The sequence below is a fragment of the Coregonus clupeaformis genome, chromosome 11 (genome assembly GCF_020615455.1).
Source record: "Coregonus clupeaformis isolate EN_2021a chromosome 11, ASM2061545v1, whole genome shotgun sequence".
NCBI lineage: Eukaryota > Metazoa > Chordata > Actinopteri > Salmoniformes > Salmonidae > Coregonus > Coregonus clupeaformis.
Genome location: NC_059202.1, coordinates 40037939 through 40061783, shown reverse-complemented (window position 1 = coordinate 40061783; position 23845 = coordinate 40037939). Strand labels below are relative to the sequence as shown.

General features: G+C 42.6%; 1 protein-coding gene across 4 annotated transcripts in view; it reads right to left on the bottom strand.

Moving 5' to 3' along the window:
- Positions 1–11383: 11383 nt before the first annotated feature.
- The window catches only part of LOC121577099 (tumor protein p53-inducible protein 11-like), a 128977-nt gene continuing 116515 nt past the window's right edge, over positions 11384–23845 (bottom strand). For all 4 annotated transcript variants that reach the window (XM_041890874.2, XM_041890876.2, XM_041890875.2 and 1 more), the window contains 3 exons: positions 23537–23633; positions 12102–12203; positions 11384–11695 (listed from right to left, as the gene is read on the bottom strand). In XM_041890874.2, coding sequence (XP_041746808.2) covers positions 11559–11695; positions 12102–12203; positions 23537–23633 — 336 coding nt within the window. In that variant the 3' untranslated portion in view covers positions 11384–11558. The remainder of the gene's footprint in view (positions 11696–12101; positions 12204–23536; positions 23634–23845) is intronic.

The window sequence follows — 23845 nt, the reverse complement described above, 5'->3', positions numbered from 1 at the left end:
CTGATGAGGTGGCGGATGGTCTCCTGAGGGATCTCCTCCCAGACCTGGACTAAAGCATCCGCCAACTCTGTGGTGCAACGTGGCGTTGGTGGATGGAGCGAGACATGATGTCCCAGATGTGCTCAATTGGATTCAGGTCTGGGGAACGGGCGGGCCAGTCCATAGCATCAATGCCTTCCTCTTGCAGGAACTGCTGACACACTCCAGCCACATGAGGTCTAGCATTGTCTTGCATTAGGAGGAACCCAGGGCCAACCTCACCAGCATATGGTCTCACAAGGGGTCTGAGGATCTCATCTCGGTACCTAATGGCAGTCAGGCTACCTCTGGCGAGGTACCTAAATGCCACCCCACACCATGACTGACCCACCGCCAAACCGGTCATGCTGGAGGATGTTGCAGGCAGCAGAACATTCTCCACGGCGTCTCCAGACTCTGTCACGTCTGTCACATGTGCTCAGTTTGAACCTGCTTTCATCTGTGAAGAGCACAGGGCGCCAGTGGTGAATTTGCCAATCTTGGTGTTCCCAAACGTCCTGCACGGTGTTGGGCTGTAAGCACAACCCCCACCTGTGGACGTCGGGCCCTCATACCACCCTCATGGAGTCTGTTTCTGACCGTTTGAGCAGACACATGCACATTTGTGGCCTGTTGGAGGTCATTTTGCAGGGCTCTAGCAGTGCTCCTCCTGCTCCTCCTTGCACAAAGGTGGAGGTAGCAGTCCTGCTGCTGGGTTGTTGCCCTCCTACGGCCTCTTCCACGTCTCCTGATGTACTGGCCTGTCTCCTGGTAGCGCCTCCATGCTCTGGACACTACGCTGACAGACACAGCAAACCTTCTTGCCACAGCTCGCATTGATGTGCCATCCTGGATGAGCTGCACTACCTGAGCCACTTGTGTGGGTTGTAGACTCCGTCTCATGCTACCACTAGAGTGAAAGCACAGACAGCATTCAAAAGTGACCAAAACATCAGCCAGGAAGCATAGGAACTGAGAAGTGGTCTGTGGTCACCACCTGCAAAACCAGTCCTTTATTGGGGGTGTCTTGCTAATTGCCTATAATTTCCACCTGTTGTCTATTCCATTTGCACAACAGCATGTGCAATTTATTGTCAATCAGTGTTGCTTCCTAAGTGGACAGTTTGATTTCACAGAAGTGTGATTGACTTGGAGTTACATTGTGTTGTTTAAGTGTTCCCTTTATTTTTTTGAGCAGTGTATTCCTACCATAAATCAGTCAACACAAAATCTTGCATAACAGGATTTGTTTATTACATGAGATGCCAAAAACAGCCCAAAGAGTACTTGCATGGTGTACAATCTTTGAAATAAAATAAAGCAATAGGGACAGTATGAATTGAAAGCCACACCCCTGTGTCTCCGTGGGTAAATGTCTTAAATGTTCTGATACTGTGTACAAGGGTCAAAATAAAATCACACAAAGCAGTACGGGACCACAAACAAACTTGAATCATCACCACCATATGACACCTGTATGTCGAATGCTTTGTGATACAAAATATCTTTAACATCAACACATTAAAATGTTCACAAAGACAGTGTGTCTAAAGCAAAGATAACCAGCAGTACGTTGTCATCTTTTACAAGAATAGACTGGATTGCGTGAAATATTGGCATCTCACAATGAACTTTAAGACAAACAACCAAATCTTCCCTTGATGTTTGGCCCATTTTACATTCAAAACCTTAGTGGAAGAAGGCACCCGGAGTGCGTTTGCCACCTCATGAGCTCCTTCCATTAAATTTAAGGACACCATTTTCCCTGGACCAATATCCAATCTATCTAGGTCAAATGTGTGCCAGTTGTATGCCATGTCACGTTGGTGTTTCTTGGCCAATGTTTTAGTAATGTTTTTAAAGCTTTTCACTTTTATTTAGAATTTTATTTTTGTTTCGTAGCACATACACCAGCTATAGAGAATTGGCCCGATTTTCTGAATACATCGTGGATAATGCACCATAAAATGATGCTTTGGTAACAACATTTTTCCAGGAAACAAATGCTTAAACAATATGTGGTGTTCTGCAATCAAGTGCTTCAAATAGATTGCGTAGTAGAAACCAAGACTGAATGGCATTTAAGCCCAAATCATTGGAACCCTCAAGTAACTTCACTGTAACCATAGTTGAAGCTCTGAATTCTCATGTCTTTTGAGATTAAATGCTAATTTTGCAAGTACTGTAGTAGCAATTCCACCACATATTGCCTAACACCCTCCAAAATGTCATGCATGATATCAACTGAAAAATTCTCACTTGTATGAAAGTACTGTAATGAATTTAACAGGCACATTTTTTTTTTTACACGCATCACATAGGGCAGAATGGGATTTCTCTCCATTGTTTGGCATCTCTTTAGTTCGCAATACAATCTTGGGACTGTCTTCAATAAACTCTGTCTGAAAGTCATCTTTCTCAGCAAGACAGAAATGGCAGCTAACGTGAGGGAAGAAAGTATTTGATCCCCTGCTGATTTTGTACGTTTGCCCACTGACAAAGACATGATCAGTCCATAATTTTAATGGTAGGTTTATTTGAACAGTGAGAGACAGAATAACAACAAAACAAGCCAGAAAACCCATGTCAAAAATGTTATAAATTGATTTGCATTTTAATGAGGGAAATAAGTATTTGACCCCTCTGCAAAACATGACTTAGTACATGGTGGCAAAATCCTTGTTGGCAATCACAGAGGTCAGACGTTTCTTGTAGTTGGCCACCAGGTTTGCACACATCTCAGGAGGGATTTTGTCCCTCTCCTCTTTGCAGATCTTCTCCAAGTCATTAAGGTTTCGAGGCTGACGTTTGGCAACTCGAACCTTCAGCTCCCTCCACAGATTTTCTATGGGATTAAGGTCTGGAGACTGGCTAGGCCACTCCAGGACCTTAATGTGCTTCTTCCTCTCCTTTGTTGCCTTGGCTGTGTGTTTTGGGTCATTGTCATGCTGGAATACCCATCCACGACCCATTTTCAATGACCTGGCTGAGGGAAGGAGTTTCTCACCCAAGATTTGACGGTACATGGCCCCGTCCATCGTCCCTTTGATGCGGTGAAGTTGTCCTGTCCCCTTTGCAGAAAAACACCCCCTAAAGCATAATGGTTCCACCTCCATGTTTGATGGTGGGGATGGTGTTCTTGGGGTCATAGGCAGCATTCCTCCTCCTCCAAACACAGCGAGTTGAGTTGATGCCAAAGAGCTCCATTTTGGTCTCATCTGACCACAACACTTTCACCCAGTTCTCCTCTGAATCATTCAGATGTTCATTGGCTTCAGTGCTAGTCTGATGAACCACCAAAATCCACGGAGCAGCTTGCAGAAGAGTTAACAGAATCTGCCGATTTCATGAATAAATGAATGCTCTGTTCTCAACAATGCTACAGGGGGTATTACAGCCTAATTGCATGTTTGTGTCTTTACATTTGATTGTTTGTCCTACACTAAACAAAATGTAGCAGTCTTTAAATGTCAGGCCCAAATAATCTGTTAAGACATCATTAACCTACAATTCTATGTGGGATGTTGAGATAAGACGTACAATAAATGGGGCTTGATGTGATCTGTGACATGCCACAGAATGTGTGACGTGTGTCTCCATCCCTCCAAACCTTGGACCCCTGGCAAACTCCCCCCTCCCAAAAGCGTGTTTGGCATTTCAATGTCTCAGCAGTGCCCCCCGCAGGCTTTGGGGGATTGTATGAACGATTAATTGATCACATCTCTGTACTGTAGACTAATAACTCGCCATCAGAACTCGTTTCATTAAGGTAAACACATTTTTAGCACACCGAGGTCTGGTCTCTGAAGATACTGGAACACTTCTTCATCTACTGTCTCAGATTCATTGTAGACGTTGAAGTCCATGGTAGGCAGGATACATTTCTTGACAACTTGAAAGAAATTAAACAAAGTTACATTTGGCTCGCTGTTAGGGTTTCTGTAAAACAACTGCAATTGCTGCAATCACTCACCTCCTTCCAAGAAGTCATTGAAAGCCAATGGCCCTTGTGAAAACGTCTTCTCATCTTTGTATTTCACTCCTAGAGCCAGCATCCTTAATCCACTTACATTTACATTTTTTGTCATTTAGCAGACGCTCTTATCCAGAGCGACTAACAGTAGTGAGTGCATACATTTCATCCTTGTACTGGTCCCATGTGGGAATCGAACCCACAACCCTGGTGTTGCCAACATGTCTCCATCCAGCACACTCTTGTGCCTTGAAAAACATGGCCCAAAAAATAAAATGTTCGCCGCACACCTGAGAGCTCCTCAAGGCACAAGAGTGTGCTGCAGCACACAGGTTGAAAGCCACTGCACTAGGGAACCAGGACTACACCCTTCTCAGACAGGACTCAACATGGTCATTTAGCTAACATAATTATGGGCATCATGAGCCTCTCTCACTGTAAGACATATGTGTTCTCTATCCAACTCCATTTACAGTACAGTACAACGAGACACAATCTGAGCATGTAAAGATTTACATACAGCCCTGTAGATCGGACCTGTAGGAAAGGAGAGTCAAGTGAGAGACAGAATAACAATAAAAAAGCCAGAAAAAACAGGTATATACAGGTTTATACAGGTAACGACCTGAGATTAGGAGCACACTCTTAAAGGGAGTGCTCCTAATCTCAGTTTGTTACATGTATAAAATACACCTGTCCACAGAAGCAATCAATCAATCAGATTCCAAACTCTCCACCATGGCCAAGACCAAAGAGCTCTCCAAGGATGTTAGGGACAAGATTGTAGACCTCCACAAGGCTGGAAAGGGCTACAAGACCGTCGCCAAGTAGCTTGGTGAGAAGGTGACAACAGTTGGTGCGATTATTTGCAAATGGAAGAAACACAAATTAACTGTCAATCTCCCTCGGCCTGGGGCTCCATGCAAGATCTCACCTCGTGGAGTTGCAATGATCATGAGAACGGTGAGGAATCAGCCCAGAACTACACGGGAGGATCTTGTCAATGATCTCAAGGCAGCTGGGACCATAGTCACCAAGAAAACAATTGGTAACACACTACGCCGTGAAGGACTGATATCCTGCAGCGCCCGCAAGGTCCCCCTGCTCAAGAAAGCACATATACATGCCCGTCTGCAGTTTGCCAATGAACATCTGAATGATTCAGAGGAGAACTGGGTGAAAGTGTTGTGGTCAGATGAGACCAAAATTTAGCTCTTTGGCATCAACTCAACTCGTCATGTTTGGAGGAGGAGGAATGCTGCCTATGACCCCAAGAACACCATCCCCACCGTCAAACATGGAGGTGGAAACATTATGCTTTGGGGGTGATTTTCTGCTAAGGGGACAGGACAACTTCACCGCATCAAAGGGACGATGGACGGGGCCACGTACCGTCAAATCTTGGGTGAGAACCTCCTTCCCTCAGCCAGGGCATTGAAAATGGGTATTCCAGCATGACAATGACCCAAAACACACGGCCAAGGCAACAAAGGAGTGGCTCAAGAAGAAGCACATTAAGGTCCTGGAGTGACCTAGCCAGTCTCCAGACCTTAATCCCATAGAAAATCTGTGGAGGAAGCTGAAGGTTCGAGTTGCCAAACGTCAGCCTCTAAACCTTAATGACTTGGAGAAGATCTGCAAAGAGGAGTGGGACAAAATCCCTCCTGAGATGTGTGCAAACCTCGTGGCCAACTGCAAGAAACGTCTGACCTCTGTGATTGCCAACAAGGCTTTTGCCACCAAGTACTAAGTCATGTTTTGCAGAGGGGTCAAATACTTATTTCCCTCATTAAAATGCAAATCAATTCATAACATTTTTGATATGCGTTTTTCTGGCTTTTTTTGTTGTTATTCTGTCTCTCACTGTTCAAATAAACCTACCATTAAAATTATAGACTGATCATTTCTTTGTCAGTGGGCAAACGTACAAAATCAGCAGGGGATCAAATACTTTTTCCCCCCCTCACTGTACATATGAGATGAGTAATACAAAATATGTCAACATTATTAAAGTGGCTAATGTTTTCTAGTCTATGTCTATAGGCAGCAGCCCTTATGTGGTAGTGATGGCTATTTAACAGTCTGATGGCCTTGAGATAAACAGCTTCTATCAGTCGCTCGGTCCCAGCTTTGACGCACCTGTACTGACCTTGCCTTATGGATGATAGTGCGGTTAACAGGCAGTGGCTCGGGTGGTTGATATCCTTAGTCATTTAGTTTAGTTACCTTTGCTTTCTTGGGTACAGGCACAATGGTGGCCATCTTGAAGCATGTGGGGACAGTAGACTGGGATAGGGAGAGATTGCATATGTCCGTAAACACACCAGCCAGCTGGTCTGCGCATGCTCTGAGGATGCAGCTAGGGATGCCGTCTAGGCCGGCAGCCTTGCAAGGGTTAACACGTTTAAATGTTTTACTCACGTCGGCCATGGAGAAGGATATCCCACAGTCCTTGGTAGCGGGCCACGTAGGTAGCACTGTGTTATCCTCAAATCGGGCGAAGAAGGTGTTTAGCTTGTCTGGAAGCAAGACGTCGGTCTCAGCGACGTGGCTGGTTTTCCTTTTGTAGTCCGTAGCCTCAGGATATGTGGTTTACAGTTTGCATAAAATCCAGTGTAGTTCTTTGAAGGCCATCGTGGTATCGGCTTGAGGGGGGATATAAACTGCCGTGGCTATAACGGAGGAAAATTATCTTGGGAGATAATACGGTCTGCATTTGATTGTGGGGTATTCTAGGTCGGGTGAACAAAAGGACTTGAGTTCCTGTATGTTACTACAATTACACCATAAGTCGTTAATCATGAAACACACACCTCTGCTCTTCTGCTTCCCGGAGAGATATTTATTCCTACCTGCGCGATGAACTGAGAATCCCTCTGGCTGGACCGATTCCGACATAGTATCCTGAGAGAGCCATGTTTCCGTGAAACAAAGTATGTTACAGGCCCTGAAGTCTCTCTGGAAATAAATCCTTGCCCTGAGCTCATCAACTTTGTTATCCAAAGACTATATTACTCGCTACAGTTCACTCGGAAGCGGTGGGTGGTGTACACGCCTCCTAAGTCGAACCAGCAGGCCGCCTCGAGTGCCTCTCCTCCACCGGTGAGGTTTTGGGTCGGCCTCTGGAATCAGTTCAATTGCTCTGGGGAGAGTGTTACAAAGGATCTGCTTCGGGGAAGTCGTATTCCTGGTCGTAATGCTGGTAGTTCTGGTGAGTTACCGCCGCTCTGATATCCAATAGTTCTTCCAGGCTGTATGTAATGACTAAAAATATTTCCTGAACTAATAATGTATACATAAGTAAATAAAATACAGCAACATTTCCTAAGAGCTAGTCGCGAGGCCGCCATCTCCGTCGGCGCCAAACTGCAGACACAGCCAATGTGTTTATGTTGTGAGGAAACTGTCACACCCTGATCTGTTTCACCTGTCTTGTGCTTGTCTCCACCCCCCACCAGGTGTCTCCTATTTTTCCCCATTATCCCCTGTGTATTTATACCTGCGTTTTATGTTTGTCTGTTGCCAGTTCATCTTGTTTTGTCAGGTCTCACCATTTTGTTTCAGTTTTCTCCAGTTTTCTAGTTCTTGTTTTCTTGTTCCTTTATTACTGTATAGTGTATTACTGTATTACTGTAAAAGACACATGCTACATTTCTGTACACAAAGGACTATATTGCATGCAATTGTCAACTAACGTATCATCAAAACAAGACATATATCACTTAAATGAAAACAAATAAATAGGGCTTAGACTCCAGTCAATACTCAGTTAAAAACCATTACAGAATCACTCCTTAAATCACAGTGGGTCTTTAATTAACCTTTGGAAAACATTAAACTAATGATCTATAGAATCTATACCTTCCCTGTTCTGTTCAAAATGAACTACACCACATGGCAGTAATAGAGTATATGGCTACTTTATTTACAAAGGTTTTAAGGCAAGACTAAAGACAGATATGTTAGCTATGTATAAAAGTGTGCTACATTACTAATACAGAAGTTCCTGACTATAACACTGACATGCTCTGCTGGTCACATTAAGTGCACAGTTAAAAAAAAAGTGTACAGTTCAAGATTAAGCTAATGTTATTACTCTACCTTTAACCATATTGGTATGGACATACCATAGAAATGTGCATGATTTGGTTAGGTAACAGTTGGACCAATACAGTTGCATTGTTACCAAAAGGAGATATGATCATCAATAACCAATGAATGTACACTGTCCAAGCAGCAATGAAGCGTCACTATGTATTTCAGTGTAATTATACAGTAGGCCTATAAACATCTTGTCATTAGTTGATTCGTTTTGGTCAAACATCTTGACAGACAGATACCTGAAGAATTAAACTTTTTTTATCCCAGAAAAATTTTTTTGATTCCCTAGGTGCTCCATATTGTAAGCTCACTCTCAAAAACATGTTAGCAGATTATGAGGTATCTCTATCATATGTGACCTCTATGCCCATTGGACAGAATGAAAAGATGACCTCTGACCTCCCTCAATGTTCTGATCCAGGAATGTAAATGTAATTGAGCACAGACAATAATACTGACACTGATCCACACTTTATACCAGTCTGTCAGCTGGAATTTGCCTCACCATTTGGGAGTCAGCATTTCATATCAACTCTCAGCTTAGATACAAGGCAGCAGGTCTGACCATAGAAATATAATAAAGTTGACTTGAAAGGGAAAGTCTGTTCTAGTGCCTATATTTCTATGGCTACGATGCCATTACACCCCTCACCCTTAAAACAGTGTCTTGTGTCATTAATTTGGAGGACTGACAGAAAGATATACGAGAGAGAGAGAGAATGTATACAGAATTCACTTTAGTGCACAGTAGAAGTAAAAATGTCACCAACCAACACCATAAAAATTTAGAAAAAAAATGTCAACACAAGTAACAAACTCTTGGTCCTTGAAGTTACAGTATGTTCAAAATGTAACTACCCACAGATCAGAACACACTAAATACTTCATTTAAAAAACAAAACAAAGCAAAATTACTGTCCATAAAAACACAGTCTAGTGTTTCAAGTTACTCTGTACATCTCGGGCCTATTCTAAATGGCACCCTATTTCCTATAGTGCACTACTTTTGATGAGGGCCTATAGGGCTCTTGTCAAAAGTAGTACACTATTTAGGAAATAGGGTATTATTTGTGACACACACACTAAGTTACGTGACTGGGAGGCTTGGAAGTACAGTACAATAACAACCTTACTGCAAATTGCTACCCCCTTTTTTTTTTACAACGACAGAACCTTTTTAACTAAATTTCGCTCCAATTTCGTACTGTTTTTGGAGGAGCATGACTTAATCTCTTAGTACATTTTCACAATCAGACCCTTTCTCATTTCCATATACAGAACATATTATGAGACCACCAGACCACCATGTGTTGACTGTTGGGGTAATAAGAACATCTGGGGTCTTATATAGCATGGGGCTGGAATATGTACTTTTTACTCCAATACATTTTCCCTAATACCCAAATGTGCTCTATATTTCGAATGCTCAGGCAGGACAGCAATATGGTCCAATTCACACACCTATCAATATAACACGTTGTCATCCCTACAGCCTCTTATCTGCTGGCGGACTCACTAAACACAAATACTGTGTTTGTAAATGATGTCTGAGGCCGTGTCTAGACTTGACAACTTCATGCAGCTTTAGTATTCTGATCATAGAGTTCTGATCATTGAATTCCGAACGCGTCATGTGTCCACACCTACAGTTCATTCAGAAAGTATTCAAGACCCCTTCCCTTTTTCCACGTTTTGTTACGTTACAGCCTTCTTCTAAAATTGATGAAATAATTGTATTTCCTCATCAATCTACACACAAGACAAAGCGAAAACAGGTTTTTACAAATGTTTGCAAAATGTATTAAAACAAAATACTGAAATACCTTATTTACTTAAGTATTCAGACACTTTGCTATGAGACTCTAAATTGAGCTCCAGCGCATCTTGTTCCAATTGATCATCCTTGAGATGTTTCTACAACTTGGAGTCCACCTGTGGTAAATTCAATTGATTGGACATGATTTGGAAAGGCACACACCTGTCTATATAAGGTCCCACAGTTGACAGTGCATGTCAGAGCAAAAACCAAGCCATGAGGTAGAAGGAATTGTCCGTAGAGTCTGGAACCACCAAGACTCTTCCCAGAGCTGGCCGCCCGGCCAAACTGAGCAATCGGGGCAGAAGGGCCTTGGTCAGGGAAGTGACCAAGAACCCAATGGTCACTCTGACAGAGCGCCAGAGTTCCTCTGTTGAGATGGGAGAACCTTCCAGAAGGACAACCATCTCTGCAGCACTCCACCAATCAGGCCTTTATGGTAGAGTGGCCAGAGGGAAGCCACTCCTCAGTAAAAGGCACATGACAGCCCGCTTGGAGTTTGCCAAAAGTCACCTAAAAGGACTCTCAGACCATGAGAAACAAGATTCTCTGGTCTGATGAAATCAACATTGAACTCTTTGGCCTGAATACCAAGTGTCATGTCTGGAGGAAACCGGGCACCATCCCTATGGTGAAGCATGGTGGTGGCAGCATCATGCTGTGGGGATGTTTTTCAGCGGCAGGGACTGGGAGACTAGTCAGGATCGAGGGAAAGATGAACGGAGCAAAGTACAGAGAGCAAAAATTTATAAAAACCTGTTTTTGCTTTGTCATTATGGGTTATTGTATGTAGATGGATTATCTTTTCTTTTTTTTAATCCATTTTAGTATAAGGCTGTAACGTAAGAAAATGTGGAAAAAGTCAAGGGGTCTGAATACTATCTGAATGCACTGCACATTTAAATGTGTATACCCTGTCCACAGTGTGTCTGGATTCCCTTTTCCGCGCTATATTCAAATGCCAGTATGCATTCTACAAACGGTGGAATAGGCCAAATATTACAATAACACAACAACTGATGGCAGTAGCTAACTACTGTAGCTAACTAGCCAGCTAACCTCTAGCTAGCCAGCAAGCTACTCTAAAGGGATTGCAAACGGGTTAGCATAACTCTAGCCAAGCAAAAACAGTTTTTCGAAATATTAGCTAGCATTTATGAGGCCAGCAAACACGTTCCTCACACGCTAGGAACGTATTTCCTCCAACGTTATAATGAAAAAGTGCCTCTCGGTCCCAAAACACAACCTGTCTTTTCAATTCGATCTTTGTATTCTGATAGCAGAAGTCGCATGTAAGTGTCAAGTGTAGACACGACCTGAGAGTCTGCCTGTCTGTTCGTAAAAAATTTTTTTTATAGCATTTACTTTGACTTTTTCCCAATTGACAATTGAGTACTTTTTCCACCACTGTACTTAAGTAAATTTAAACCAGATACTTTTAGACTTACTCAAGTAGTATTTTACTGGGTGACTTTCATTTGAGTCATTTTCTATTAATGTATCTTTACTTTTACTCAAGTATGTAAATGTAGTACTTTTCCACCACTGCACATTACATTTCTACACTTTCACCTCATTCAATACACCCCACCTCCCTCTGAGCCCACATCCGGAAGCAACTGTCCACTCTCAGCCCTGTAGGGGGCGCCATCAGATCTTCTTGGGTCGTCCTTTGCCCAGGTGGTAGTAGTAGAGCAGAGTGACCAGGAGGAAGAGTACTCGGCTGAGGAGGAGGAGTATGGCAGCGTTGGGCAATGAGCCTATCTCCACTAAGGTGACTGACGTCACTGAAATTACAGGATTGAGACAACAGTTAAAACTGTAAGAGTAAAAAATATATTGATTGATTGATAACGTACGACACTCAGTCAGCAGGAAATACCCCTTTCATATTTAATGAAACTAAAGAGTGAGACTCCTCAACACTTGCAGCTCAATGAGACTCCAAACCGTGCTACTGTATCTCGACCACTAGAGTACAGTGTTAACTCATCCCCAGTCTGAAGATAGTACATTGCACATCAGGAGCAAGGTCCTTGATATCAACAAAAAGTCTAGATAGATTAAAACCTATCAAACTATTTCTTATCAGCATTTGGAATGAGCATACGGCCAGAAGGTCTGAAGAGCCTCCCTCAGTCACATATGTGAATTGGTAGAAATAGGAAAGGTTTTATCATCTTGAGCACTCACCTAAAAACTGGATGGCAAAGTAGCATGCTTCACTGAGCAGAGTCCACTGGATGATGATCTTCTCTTGTGTATAGATACCATTCCACAAGATGAGGGACAGACCTGGATGGGTCAGAGGTTAAAGTTAACACATTGAATGATGATCTCGTGTGTACACCCCATTCCACAAGATGAGGGATACACCTGAGGGAGGAAATGGCATGAATCACAAGTCAGAGGTCAGGGGTTAGAGAGGTCATGGGAGAGGGGCCAATGGTATGTAGGCATTCCTATTCCAAATCTAAATACAGCTGTATAAGCTGCAGTGTTCAGTGAAAGAGGAAACTGTACACTCCAAAAACCCTTGGCAAGCTATCTATAATAAATACAAAAATTTAAGGCTCAAATAAAACATGTTATCACCCAGAATCTAGATAATGAAGTCTTCCTGAAACGCAGTAAAACATATGCCAATGTAATTACTAGACCTACTGGCTCAGATCCAAGCATGCAAGTACAGACAAATAAGGATGTGGGCTTTCATCAAAGTCTTGGACATATTTCCAGGTTGATTTTCCTGTCTTCTTCTCCAAATACTCTCATCTGCCCACACACCCCACATGCTAGGACGAGGGAGGGAGGTGAGTGGAGGTGGACATTGAGATGAGCGTGGCGAGGAGGAGGTGGTTGTGATGAGGAAGCTAGCAGTATATCCCAGTCCTCTCATCCACCCACACATCCACATAGGAAGGGGGAAAGAGGTGGGAGGAGGTGGGGTGCTGAGCTGAGGGATGAGGAGGGTGTGACTGTGGAGTGGTGGAGCTAGCAGTATGTATGTATATCCCTTCCTGCATGCCAAGATCCATCTGTTCCATCTCCCTCTCCTCCCTCCCACTCTTTCCCTCCCTCTCTTCCATGGTGTGTAAAATCACCCTAACCTCCTGCGTAATATATTCCGTTCTTCTCTCTTTCCCTCTTCCTTTTCTCTCCCTCTTAATATTTTCTCCCCCTCTTCTCCTCCCCCCGCTCCCTGGTGATGTAAAATCACCCTATCCTCCCTCAATCTCTCCCTCTTCCTGCCCTCGCCATCACCTTCTCCCTCTGCTCTTCCTCTCCTCATCACCCCATCCTCCTCAATCCACACAATGCCACTGACATTCACAATAATGGAGCGCCTGCCTGCCTATCTCTGGGTGACTGTCGGCATGACTGAGATCTTGGGAGATGTCAGAATGTATATTCTGCCGTTTACTGAAGCCTATGCTCTGCTACTCTGACCACCTTATCTCTCCTTTTGGCAACACAATATTTATTTAACTGTGTCTGTACACATATTTAAATAGAGAGAGGAAGGAAAGAATGAGAGGTCTGACTGACATAGGCCCTATCGTAGCCTTTTATAATATTGTACTGCTCCCGAAATCATCCAAGACCTCAAACCGGCAGGCAGCCTCTTAGCTATTTTGCCTTGTTGGAAACAGAATATTTATTTAACTGTGGCTATAAGATAAATATATTTATACCACAGCATTGTTGAATACTCGTTTCTGATTGGTTAGAAGGGCATTCTAGAATGGACATTAAAACCAGATAACGGGACCGTTAGAAAATATATAATTTATCAGGACAGTTGGAAAAGATATCGGGACACCTTGCAATCATGACGCAATAAGCGCCTACACATGCAGACTGTACTTGCTACAAAGTTACAGAACACTAAACCAACAACCACAAAAACCGAAATTGGGTACATTGTAAATGCAGGTCCATCAAGGAAAAAATGTAGCTAGTTAACTAGCATTGATTTGTTTTTTCAGAGACATATTTTTTTGGTGCATCTGATTACCTAACGTGGTGAGTGAAGAACATGAATTTCTCTGGTCCCTACTGTTGCAATCATGACGCAAGTGGCGCTATGCTGTCAAATACTCCCACGTTTCTAGTTTGACCAGCTGTTTTCAGCAACTGATATTTTTTACATTTGCTTGTCATATTGCCAGGTTTGCTAGCAACAAACTATTTAGCTAGCTTCTAGCCTAGTGTTTGATATACAATGCGATCTCCTCGTAATGAACATTGTCGAGTGCCCTGACGAGAAGGCAAACTTTTCTAGCTATGCCAGGCAGAATCTGGCATCATCAGCTCATTGTTATGGATGTATCCTAATAAATGTCAATAGAAAACAGCAACTTTGCTGTTATTCTGGATGCAGATGTCGTGACTGTGTTAGCCGTAGCTAGCTGGCTAGCTAGCAAGCAAGCAAGGGATAAGAACGGAACATAAAGACTAATCGAATGAACGACTGGGTCGCATCTCTAGCAACCAAAAGATCAGAAAGTATGAATTATCTTATATAAATGAAAATATCAACAAAATAAAAAGTGCTTTTTTCCAGTAAATGTGTGCTTTCATATTGTTTTCTTTGGCAACTGTGGTATAAGCCGGTTCTGTACATTACCTTGGAAATAATGGATGACGCAGCAGGACGATGTGTTTATCCCTTACTAAAATAGAGAGAGGAAGAGAATGACTGAAGTCTTGACATATGCACTATTTATACTGACCTTATCTCCAAGATGGCGGCTCTGAGGAGGGCGAGCGTCTTGCCGGTTCCTGCTCGACTTAGGTTAGCAATAATTACTTTGTTTGCTCAGAAAGTCCGTGCAATAATAATAATTTCCTACGACTGACAAACACTTCTGGATCATGAATTGGAAGCTACACACACTACATAACCAAAAGTATGTGGACACCTGCTCGTCGAACATCACGGGCATTAACAAATCACGGGCATTAATATGGAGTTGGGCCCCCCTTTGCTGCTATAACAGCCTCCACTCTTCTGGGAAGGTTTTCCACTAGATGTTGGAACATTGCTGCGGGGACTTGCTTCCATTCAGCCACAAGAGCATTAGTGAGGTTGGGTACTGATGTTGGGCGATTAGGCCTGGCTCGCAGTCGGCATTCCAATTCATCCCAAAGGTGTTCGATGGGGTTGAGGTCAGGGCTCTGTGCAGGCCAGTCAAGTTCTTCCACACCGATCTCGACAAACCATTTCTGTATGGACCTCAGTTTGTGCACGGGGGCATTGGCATGCTGAAACAAGAAAGGGCCTTCCCCAACTGTTGCAACAAAGTTGGAAGCACAGAATCGTCTAGAATGTCATTGTATGCGGTAGCATTAAGATTTCCCTGAAAACAGCCCCAGACCATTACAGTTGGCACTCTGCATTGGGGCAGGTAGCATTATCCTGGCATCCGCCAAACCCAGATTCGTCCGTCGGACTGCCAGATCGTGAGGCGTGATTCATCACTCCAGAGAACGCGTTTCCACTGCTCCAGAGTCCAATGGCGGCGAGCTTTACACCACTCCAGCCGACGCTTGGCATTGCACATGGTGATCTTAGGCTTGTGTTTGGCTGCTCGGCTATGGAAACCCATTTCATGAAGCTCCCGACGAACAGTTCTTGTGCTGACGTTGCTTCCAGAGGCAGTGAGTGTTGCAACCAAGGACAGACGATTTTTACACGCCACACGCTTCAGCACTCAGTGGTCCCGTTCTGTGAGCTTGGTTGGCCTATCACTTTGCAGCTGAGCCATTGTTGCTCCTAGCAGTTTCCACTTCACAATAACAGCACTTACAGTTGACCGGGGCAGTTCTAGCAGGGCAGACATTTGATGAACTGACTTGTTGGAAAGGTGGCATCCTATGACGGTGCCACGTTGAAAATCACTGAGCTCATCAGTAAGGCCATTCTACTGCCAATGTTGGTCTATGGAGATTGCATGACTGTGTGCTCGCTTTTATACACCTGTCAGCAACGGGTGTGGCTGAAATAGCCGAATCCACTAATTTGAACGGGTGTCCACATACACTATATATACAAAAGTATCTCTCAGCCTCCCAGATCTGGAATACTACATTCACTTCTTTGTACCCTGCACAGTGGGCTTACCTGTTTCTGCTGACCAAGATGACTGATGGCAACGTCGGCGACGAAGGAGAGGAAGGAAAGGGGGAATAAAAGCTAGGCTGAAAAAAATGGGCTACACGGCCTCCTCTTCCTAGTATTTTGATGGCGAATGTCCAATCGCTGGAAAATAAACTTTGTAAACTCAGAGCAAAGCTTCAATGTGACATCAGGGAATGCAGAGTCTCTTATTACAGACACATGGCTTACGGACGATACACTTGACTCTGCTAGGGCTGTGGCGGTCATGAAATTTTGTCAGCTGGTGATTGTCAAGCAAATATCTGCCGGTGTCTAATAAATCCGTGCAATATAGCATACACCATCAAAATAAATCCATGATTTATTTTAGACAGGTCTAAAGAAACATGATATGAAGAAAATGTAGTCTATTTTAGAAGAACAGAATAGCATACTCTGAGTTGTCCTTATGTTAGGCCCTGATCTGGCTATGCCATATGGCTGTGGGCTACACTAGTACATTTAGCAGACAAGATTTGCTTAGAATTCTGTGGCATTATTTTACATAATGAAGAATACAATTGAACATAGCTGAATAAAATAGAAAGGCTATTTTCTCCAAACGATTTGAGGGAGTGCGCACATTCTGTGTTGAGATATTCTGTGTTGAGCGGTTAACAAAGATACATGTCCTCTTATATGCTTAATTTAGAGTTCTTTATGCAACTTTAGTTGTGATACAAACGTTGCACTCTGCTTTGTTTTTTGCTCAGGCTGCACACACTTCATCAGTCTCTCATTCACCCGAAAAAAAATCCATACCTTTTGCAGCCAGTTGCCGTTGTGCCCATGGGCTGAAAATAATAATTATAATTCCATTCTCCCGGCAGCATGCTCCGAAGGACCTCTCACTCACATGGCTCTCTCAGATTGCTCAATTCTTATTAGCCAATGCCTGTCACGTGATTGGGTCTTTCTCACAGGCTACAAGTGAAGACAGACACAACTACGCGCGTCTTTATCCAATTCCGAGGTGCATATTGAAGATATTGGAAGAACTGTCCACATTTACTTTTCATCAACCAACAAGATGAGTAGGCCTAATGAACAGCAAAAGCACTAGCCTATGCCAATCTACTATCCCCCATAATACAAAAGTTTACCTATTCCAAACATAGTCTGGGACAGTTGCGGGATGCGATAGATCCTAAATTAATACAACCATTAGCATCCCAAAACATTTTTTAAGCAATGAGGCTTACGCAACAGATCAGAAAGTTCAGCTTAAAATGTTGATAAACTATTAGGCTATTTCTTCACATTATAAGAGTAGCAATGCGCACACGGCAGTAGGCTATAAGCGCAAATGTTCCAAAATGCAATCAATTAGAAGGAAAACACCATTCTCAAAAGTGACCACAATTGCGATTATGCATGTAATGCTTTTATTATAAAGGTGCATTTGTATGGTGAAAATGATCTTCACCAAACTTGAAACTCACTCGCTGCAAATGTATGCCAGTTAGGCTGTACAGCCATTGTAAAGCAGATGAATGTGCTTAATTTTAATTGGCTATTTGGCCGCTTTAGTTGTGATACAAACCTTATCAAAACATATAGGCCTATGGGCTAGGCTACATGAGGTGTGCGACTATGATTTGAAAAAGTAGCAAAAAAAAGGCATGCGTTGTTTCTTGCCTTACTGCACACGCTGGGCATCATTCACAAATTATAATATATCATTCACAAGTAATAGGCTAATATTGTCACCCATCAGACTATTCTTGATTTAATATTGTCTTTACATATAATAAATAATATATGTGAAAATTGTTTTGATATACAATGGACCATTATCATGCACCTGTCTCAAAACAGGGGCAGGGGAAAAAAATAAATGTAATCTATGCACTTAAATAGCGAATGGAGGATGCTTTTCCCGTGGTTCATTTTCATGCCAGCCAGGTAGGCTATAATCCTGTTGTAAAGAGAAGCAAATGTGCTTAATATTAGGAAAGTTGAGAAATAAATAATAGGCCTAGCCTATAGAAAGCTGATGGGATCCTCCTCATTTTAATAGAGGCCATCGCTGTAACAGCCCTAGACTCTGCTATTCAACCATACGGCTCTTCCATTTTCCGTATGGATCGAACGCTTTTGAAGACTAGGGGGAGGTGTATGCTTCCTCATCAACAATTCCTGGTATACCGAAGTTGAAAACATCTCGAGTTTCTGATGCTAAAATGCTGACCCCACTATATGCCGAGGGAATTCATGGGTGTTATTATCACAGCTGTGTACATACTGCCACAAGCAAACACCAAGGCGGCACTCAGGGAACTGCACAAGAACATTAGCCAGCGAGTCATCCGGAAGCAGTCTATATTGTCGTGGGTGATTTTAAACCAAGCATGTTTAAAACACATTTTTCCAACATTTCACCAACATGTATCCTGCTCCACGAGAGGAAACAACGTGCTGGACCATGTACACTGAACAAAAATATAAATGCAACATGTAAAGTGTTGGTCCCATGTTTCATGAGCTGAAATAAGAGATCCCTGCAATTTGCCATACGCACAAGAAGCTTATTTCTCTAAAATGTTGTGCACAAATTTGTTTACATCCCTGTTACTGAGAATTTCTCCCTTGCCAAGATAATCCATCCACCTGACAGGTGTGACATATCAAGAAGCTGATAAAACAGCATGATCATTACACAAGTGCACCTTGTGCTGGGGACACTAAAATGTGCAGTTTTGTCACACAACACAATGCCACAGATGTCTCAAGTTTTGAGAGATTGTGCAATTGTCATGCTGACTTTAAGAATGTCCACTAGAGCTGTTGCCAGAGAATTGAATGTTCATTTCTCAACAATAAGCCACCTCCAACTTCATTGTAGAGAATTTGGCAGTTCCTGGAAGCTGAAAATGTCCCAGTTCTGCCATGGCTTGCATACACACCAGACATGTCACCCATTGAGCATGTTTGGGATGCTCTAGATCAACGTAACGACAGCATGTGCCAGTTCCCATCAACATCCAGCAACTTCGCACATCCATTGGAGAGGAGTGGTAATTGCTATTTTATTATGATCCCAATTAGCTGTTGCGAAAGCAGCAGCTGCTCTTCCTGGCGTCCACACAAAACATGAAACATGCCATAATACAGAACATTAATAGACAAGAACAGCTCAAGGACAGAACAACATCAATTTAAAAATGGTACACGTAGCCTACATATCAATACATACACAAACTACCTAGGTCAAATAGGGGAGAGGCGTTGTGCTGTTCATTTGAGCAATATGAGATGGAAGGGAGTTCAATGCAATAATGGCTCTATATAATACTGTATGCTTTCTTGAATTTGTTCTGGATTTAGGGACTGTGAAAAGACCCCTGGAGGCGTAAGTGTGTGTGTGTCAGAGCTGTGTGTAAGTTGACTATGCAAACAATTTGGAATTTTCAACACATTCATGTTTCTTATAAAAAGAAGAAGTAATGCAGTAAGTCTCAATTTCGAGTCTCATTTCAAAGGGTCTGAATACTTATGAAAATAAGGTATTTCTGTTTTTAATTTTAATACATTTACAAAAATTTCTACAAACCTGTTTTTGCTTTGTCATTATGGGGTATTGTGTGTAGATTGATGAGGTTTTTTATGTATTCAACCCATTTTGAACAAGGCTGTAACGTAACAAAATGTGTAAAAAGGGAAAGGGTCTGAATACTTTCCGAATGCACTGTATGTACAGCTCTGGAAAAATCTAAGAGACCACTGCACATTTTTCTTAAATCAGCATCTCTACATGTATGACAGCCATTCCATTCCAGTGTCTGTTGAATTCCAACACAGGCACACCTCATTCTACTGAATTAGGTACTGATTAGGTGATCACCTGAACCAAATCTTATTTAACGAGGAAAAGTATAAAAAACACTGCTGTGGTCATCACTATCCTCTTGCAATAGGACCAGCTGGATGGCAAAAACAGTGCTAATAGTACCTCAAAAGTAATATTAATCAAAAAATAACTATTGACAATGCCAAAAGAGTTGAAAAGGAATGTTTTGAGTGGGGGAAAAAAGGGTTCAATTTTTACTGGCAGAGGGATACAGTGAGCGTCAGGTTGTTTCCATCCTTAAAATTTCAATGACAGCGGTTCATAAGAACAAGTTCAAGCAGCAGACATTGGGGACAACAAAGCTACAGACGGGCAGAGGGTGAAAACGACTCTACTGACCGGGATGACCGCCAACTCATTTGAATGTCACTCATCAACCGTAGGATCAAGTGACCTACAAAAAGTATGGCAAACGGCAGCTGGGGTAAAGTGCACGGCGAGGACGGTCGAAACAGGCACCTAGGGGCAGCGCTGAAGTCGTGCAAAGTTAGAAAAAAGCCCTTCATCAATGAGAAGCAAAGAAGAGCCAGACTGAGGTTTGCAAAAGACCATAAGGATTGGACTAAAACATTAATTTTTACCCAAACACATACCTATAAATAGTAAAACCAGAGAAAATGATAATTTTGCAGTGGTCTCAATTTTTTCCAGAGCTGTATATATACACACTGAGTGTACAAAACATTATGAACACCTGCTCTCTCCATGACAGACTGATCAGGTGAATCCAGATGAAAGCTATGATCCCTTATTGATGTCACTTATTAAATTCACTTCAAATCAGTGTAGATGAAGGGGAGGATACAAGTTAAAGAAGGATTTTTAAGCCTTGAGACAATTGAGACATGGATTATTTATGTGTGCCATTCAGAGGGTGAATGGGAAAGACAAAATACTTAAGTGCCTTCGAACGGCGCATGGTAGTAAGAGCCAAGCGCATCGGTTTGTGTCAAGAACTGCAACACTGCTGGGTTTTTCACGCTCAACAGTTTCCTGTGTGTATCAAGAATGGTCCACCCCCCAAAGGACATCCAGCCAACTTGCAGTCAACATTGGAGCATTGGAGTCAACATGGGCCAGCATCCCTGTGGAACGCTTTCGACACCTTGTAGAGTCCATGCCCTGACAAATTGAGGCAGTTCTGAGGGCAAAAACGGGGGTGCAAAACAATATTAGGAATGTGTTCTTAATGTTTTGTACATTCAGTGTACACTACCAGTCAAAAGTTTGGACACACCTACTCATTCAAGGGTTTTTCTTTATTTGTACTATTTTTTACATTGTAGAATAATAGTGAAGACATCAACACTATGAAATAACACATACGGAATCATGTAGTAAACAAAAAAGTGTTAAACAAATCAAAGTATATTTTAGATTTGAGAATCTTCAAATAGCCTCCCTTTGCCTTGATGAAAGCTTTGCACACTCTTGGCATTCTCTTAACCAGCTTCACCTGGAATGCTTTTCCAACAGTCTTGAAGCAGTCATCTGATGCAGCACTCCATCACTCTCCTTCTTGGTCAAATAGCCCTTACACAGCCTGGAGGTGTGTTGGGTCATTGTCCTGTTGAAAAACAAATGATAGTCCCACTAAGCCCAAACCATATGGAATGGCGTATCGCTGCAGAATGCTGTGGTAGCCATGCTGGTTAAGTGTGCCTTCAATTCTAAATAAATCACAGACAGTGTCACCAGCAAAGCACCCCCACACCATAACACCTCCTCCTGCATGCTTTAGGGTGGGAAATACAAATGCAGAGATAATCCCTTCACCGACTCTGCGTATCACAAAGACACAGCGGTTGGAACCCAAAATCTCAAATTTGGACTCCAGACCAAAGGACAGATTTCCACCGGTCTAATGTACACTGCTCGTGTTTCTTTGCCCAAGCAGGTCTCTTCTTCTTGTCGGTGGCCTTTAGTAGTGGTTTCTTTGCAGCAATTTGACCATGGAGGCATGATTCACACAGTCTCTGAACAGTTGATGTTGAAATGTATCTGTTACTTGAACACTGTGAAGCATTTATTTGGGCTGCAATCTGAGGTGCAGTTAACTCTAATGAACTTATCCTCTGCAGCAGAGGTAACTCTGGGTATTCCATTGCTGTGGCGGTCCTCATGAGAGCCAGTTTCATCATAGCACTTGATGGTTTTTGCGACTGCTCTTGAATAAATTTTTAAAGTTCTTGAAATTTTCCGGATTGACTGACCTTCATGTCTTAAAGTAATGATGGATTGTTGTTTCTCTTTGCTTATTTGAGATGTTCTTGCCATAATATGGCATTGATCTTTTATCAAATAGGGCTATCTTCTGTATACCACCCCTACCTTGTCACAACACAACTGATTGGCTCAAACGCATTTAGAAGGAAAGAAATTCCACAAATTAACTTACGAAGGCCCACCTGTTAATTGAAATGCATTCCAGGTGACTACCTCATTATGTTGGTTGAGAGAATGCCAAGAGTGTGCAAAGCTGTCATCAAGGCAAAGGGTGGCTATTTGACACTGTTTAACACTTTTTTGGTTACAACATGATTCCATATGAGTTATTTCATAGTTTTGATGTCTGCACTATTATTGTACAATGTAGAAAATAGTAAAACTAAAGAAAAACCCTGGAATGAGTAGTTGTTTCCAAACTTTTGACTGGTACTGTATATATGTTGTATTGTCACATACACTGGATAGTGAAATGTGTTGTTCTACAGGGTTAGCCATAGTAGTATGGCGTCACTGGAGCAAATTAGGGTTAAGTGCCTTGCTCAAGGGCACATATTGATTTTTCACCTTGTCGGCTTGGATATTCAAACCAACAAGGTCTTCATTGAAGGTTGTGTGTCTTCCAGCAAGACAACAACTCCAAACATACATCAAAAAGCACCCAGGAATAGTTCAATAAGAGATGCTGGACTGTTCTGGAGTGGCCAGTGAAGAGTCCAGATCTGAATCACATCCAAAACCTATAGTGAGAGCTGAAAACAGCAGTTGGAGGGTACCCCTCAGTTTGCTGCTGGAAATTTGTAAAAATTACCAGTAGAAAGTTGCAGGAAGCTCATTGATGGCTACAAGAAGAGTTTGTCTGCAGTTATCTTGGCCAAAGGCTCTGCAACGAAGTACTAGCTCTGGGGTGGCAATAATTTTGTCCATGCCATTTGTCAACTTAAGTTTTAGAAGAAATAGGGAACCATCTAAGAAAAGTGCAAAGGTGCCAATATATTTGGCCACAACTGCACCTTGTTCATGCATGTATAGCTGGCTGAGAGATGTTTTTCCTGCGTTTCTGTGATAACATGCACTCTATGATGACACAAATTGCAATAGTCATGCACTAGTAATGTATTTGTTGACAGGGACAGAGATGCACATGAAGGCATAGATATAGGAGCTTGAAGCATACAAATACAAGGACATGTGAGAGGGAGAGATATGACATTAATATAGTGGGAAGAATAGGAAGCGGGTGTTTATGTTGGTGTGTGAATGTGTAAGAACGTATGTATATGTACCATACGTATATGAACATCACAAGAAAGGAGGTGAGTGTGTGTGTATGCATATGTATGTACGTGCGTGTGTATGTATGTACATACAGTATGTGTGTGTACTCACTGAGCAGTGCTCCCCCATAGAGTCGAATGGAGACACTGGTGTTGTTGATCTCCTCTTCAAACACCACCTCATACAGCTGGTTGGGCAACACCAGGGCCTGCACAGGGAACACAACACAGCACACTCATCATCTTAATCACAACATGCACCATTGAAGCAATTTGGGGACTTGGGGGGGGCTTTGTTACAGTCACCAGGCAGTTCCTCCCCAAATACAGCAATATTGAACCACTTGGACAACTTACACAATAGCACCCTGCCATCTCTGCACAACATGCACCATTGTAGCAATACGTCGGGGGATAGTTT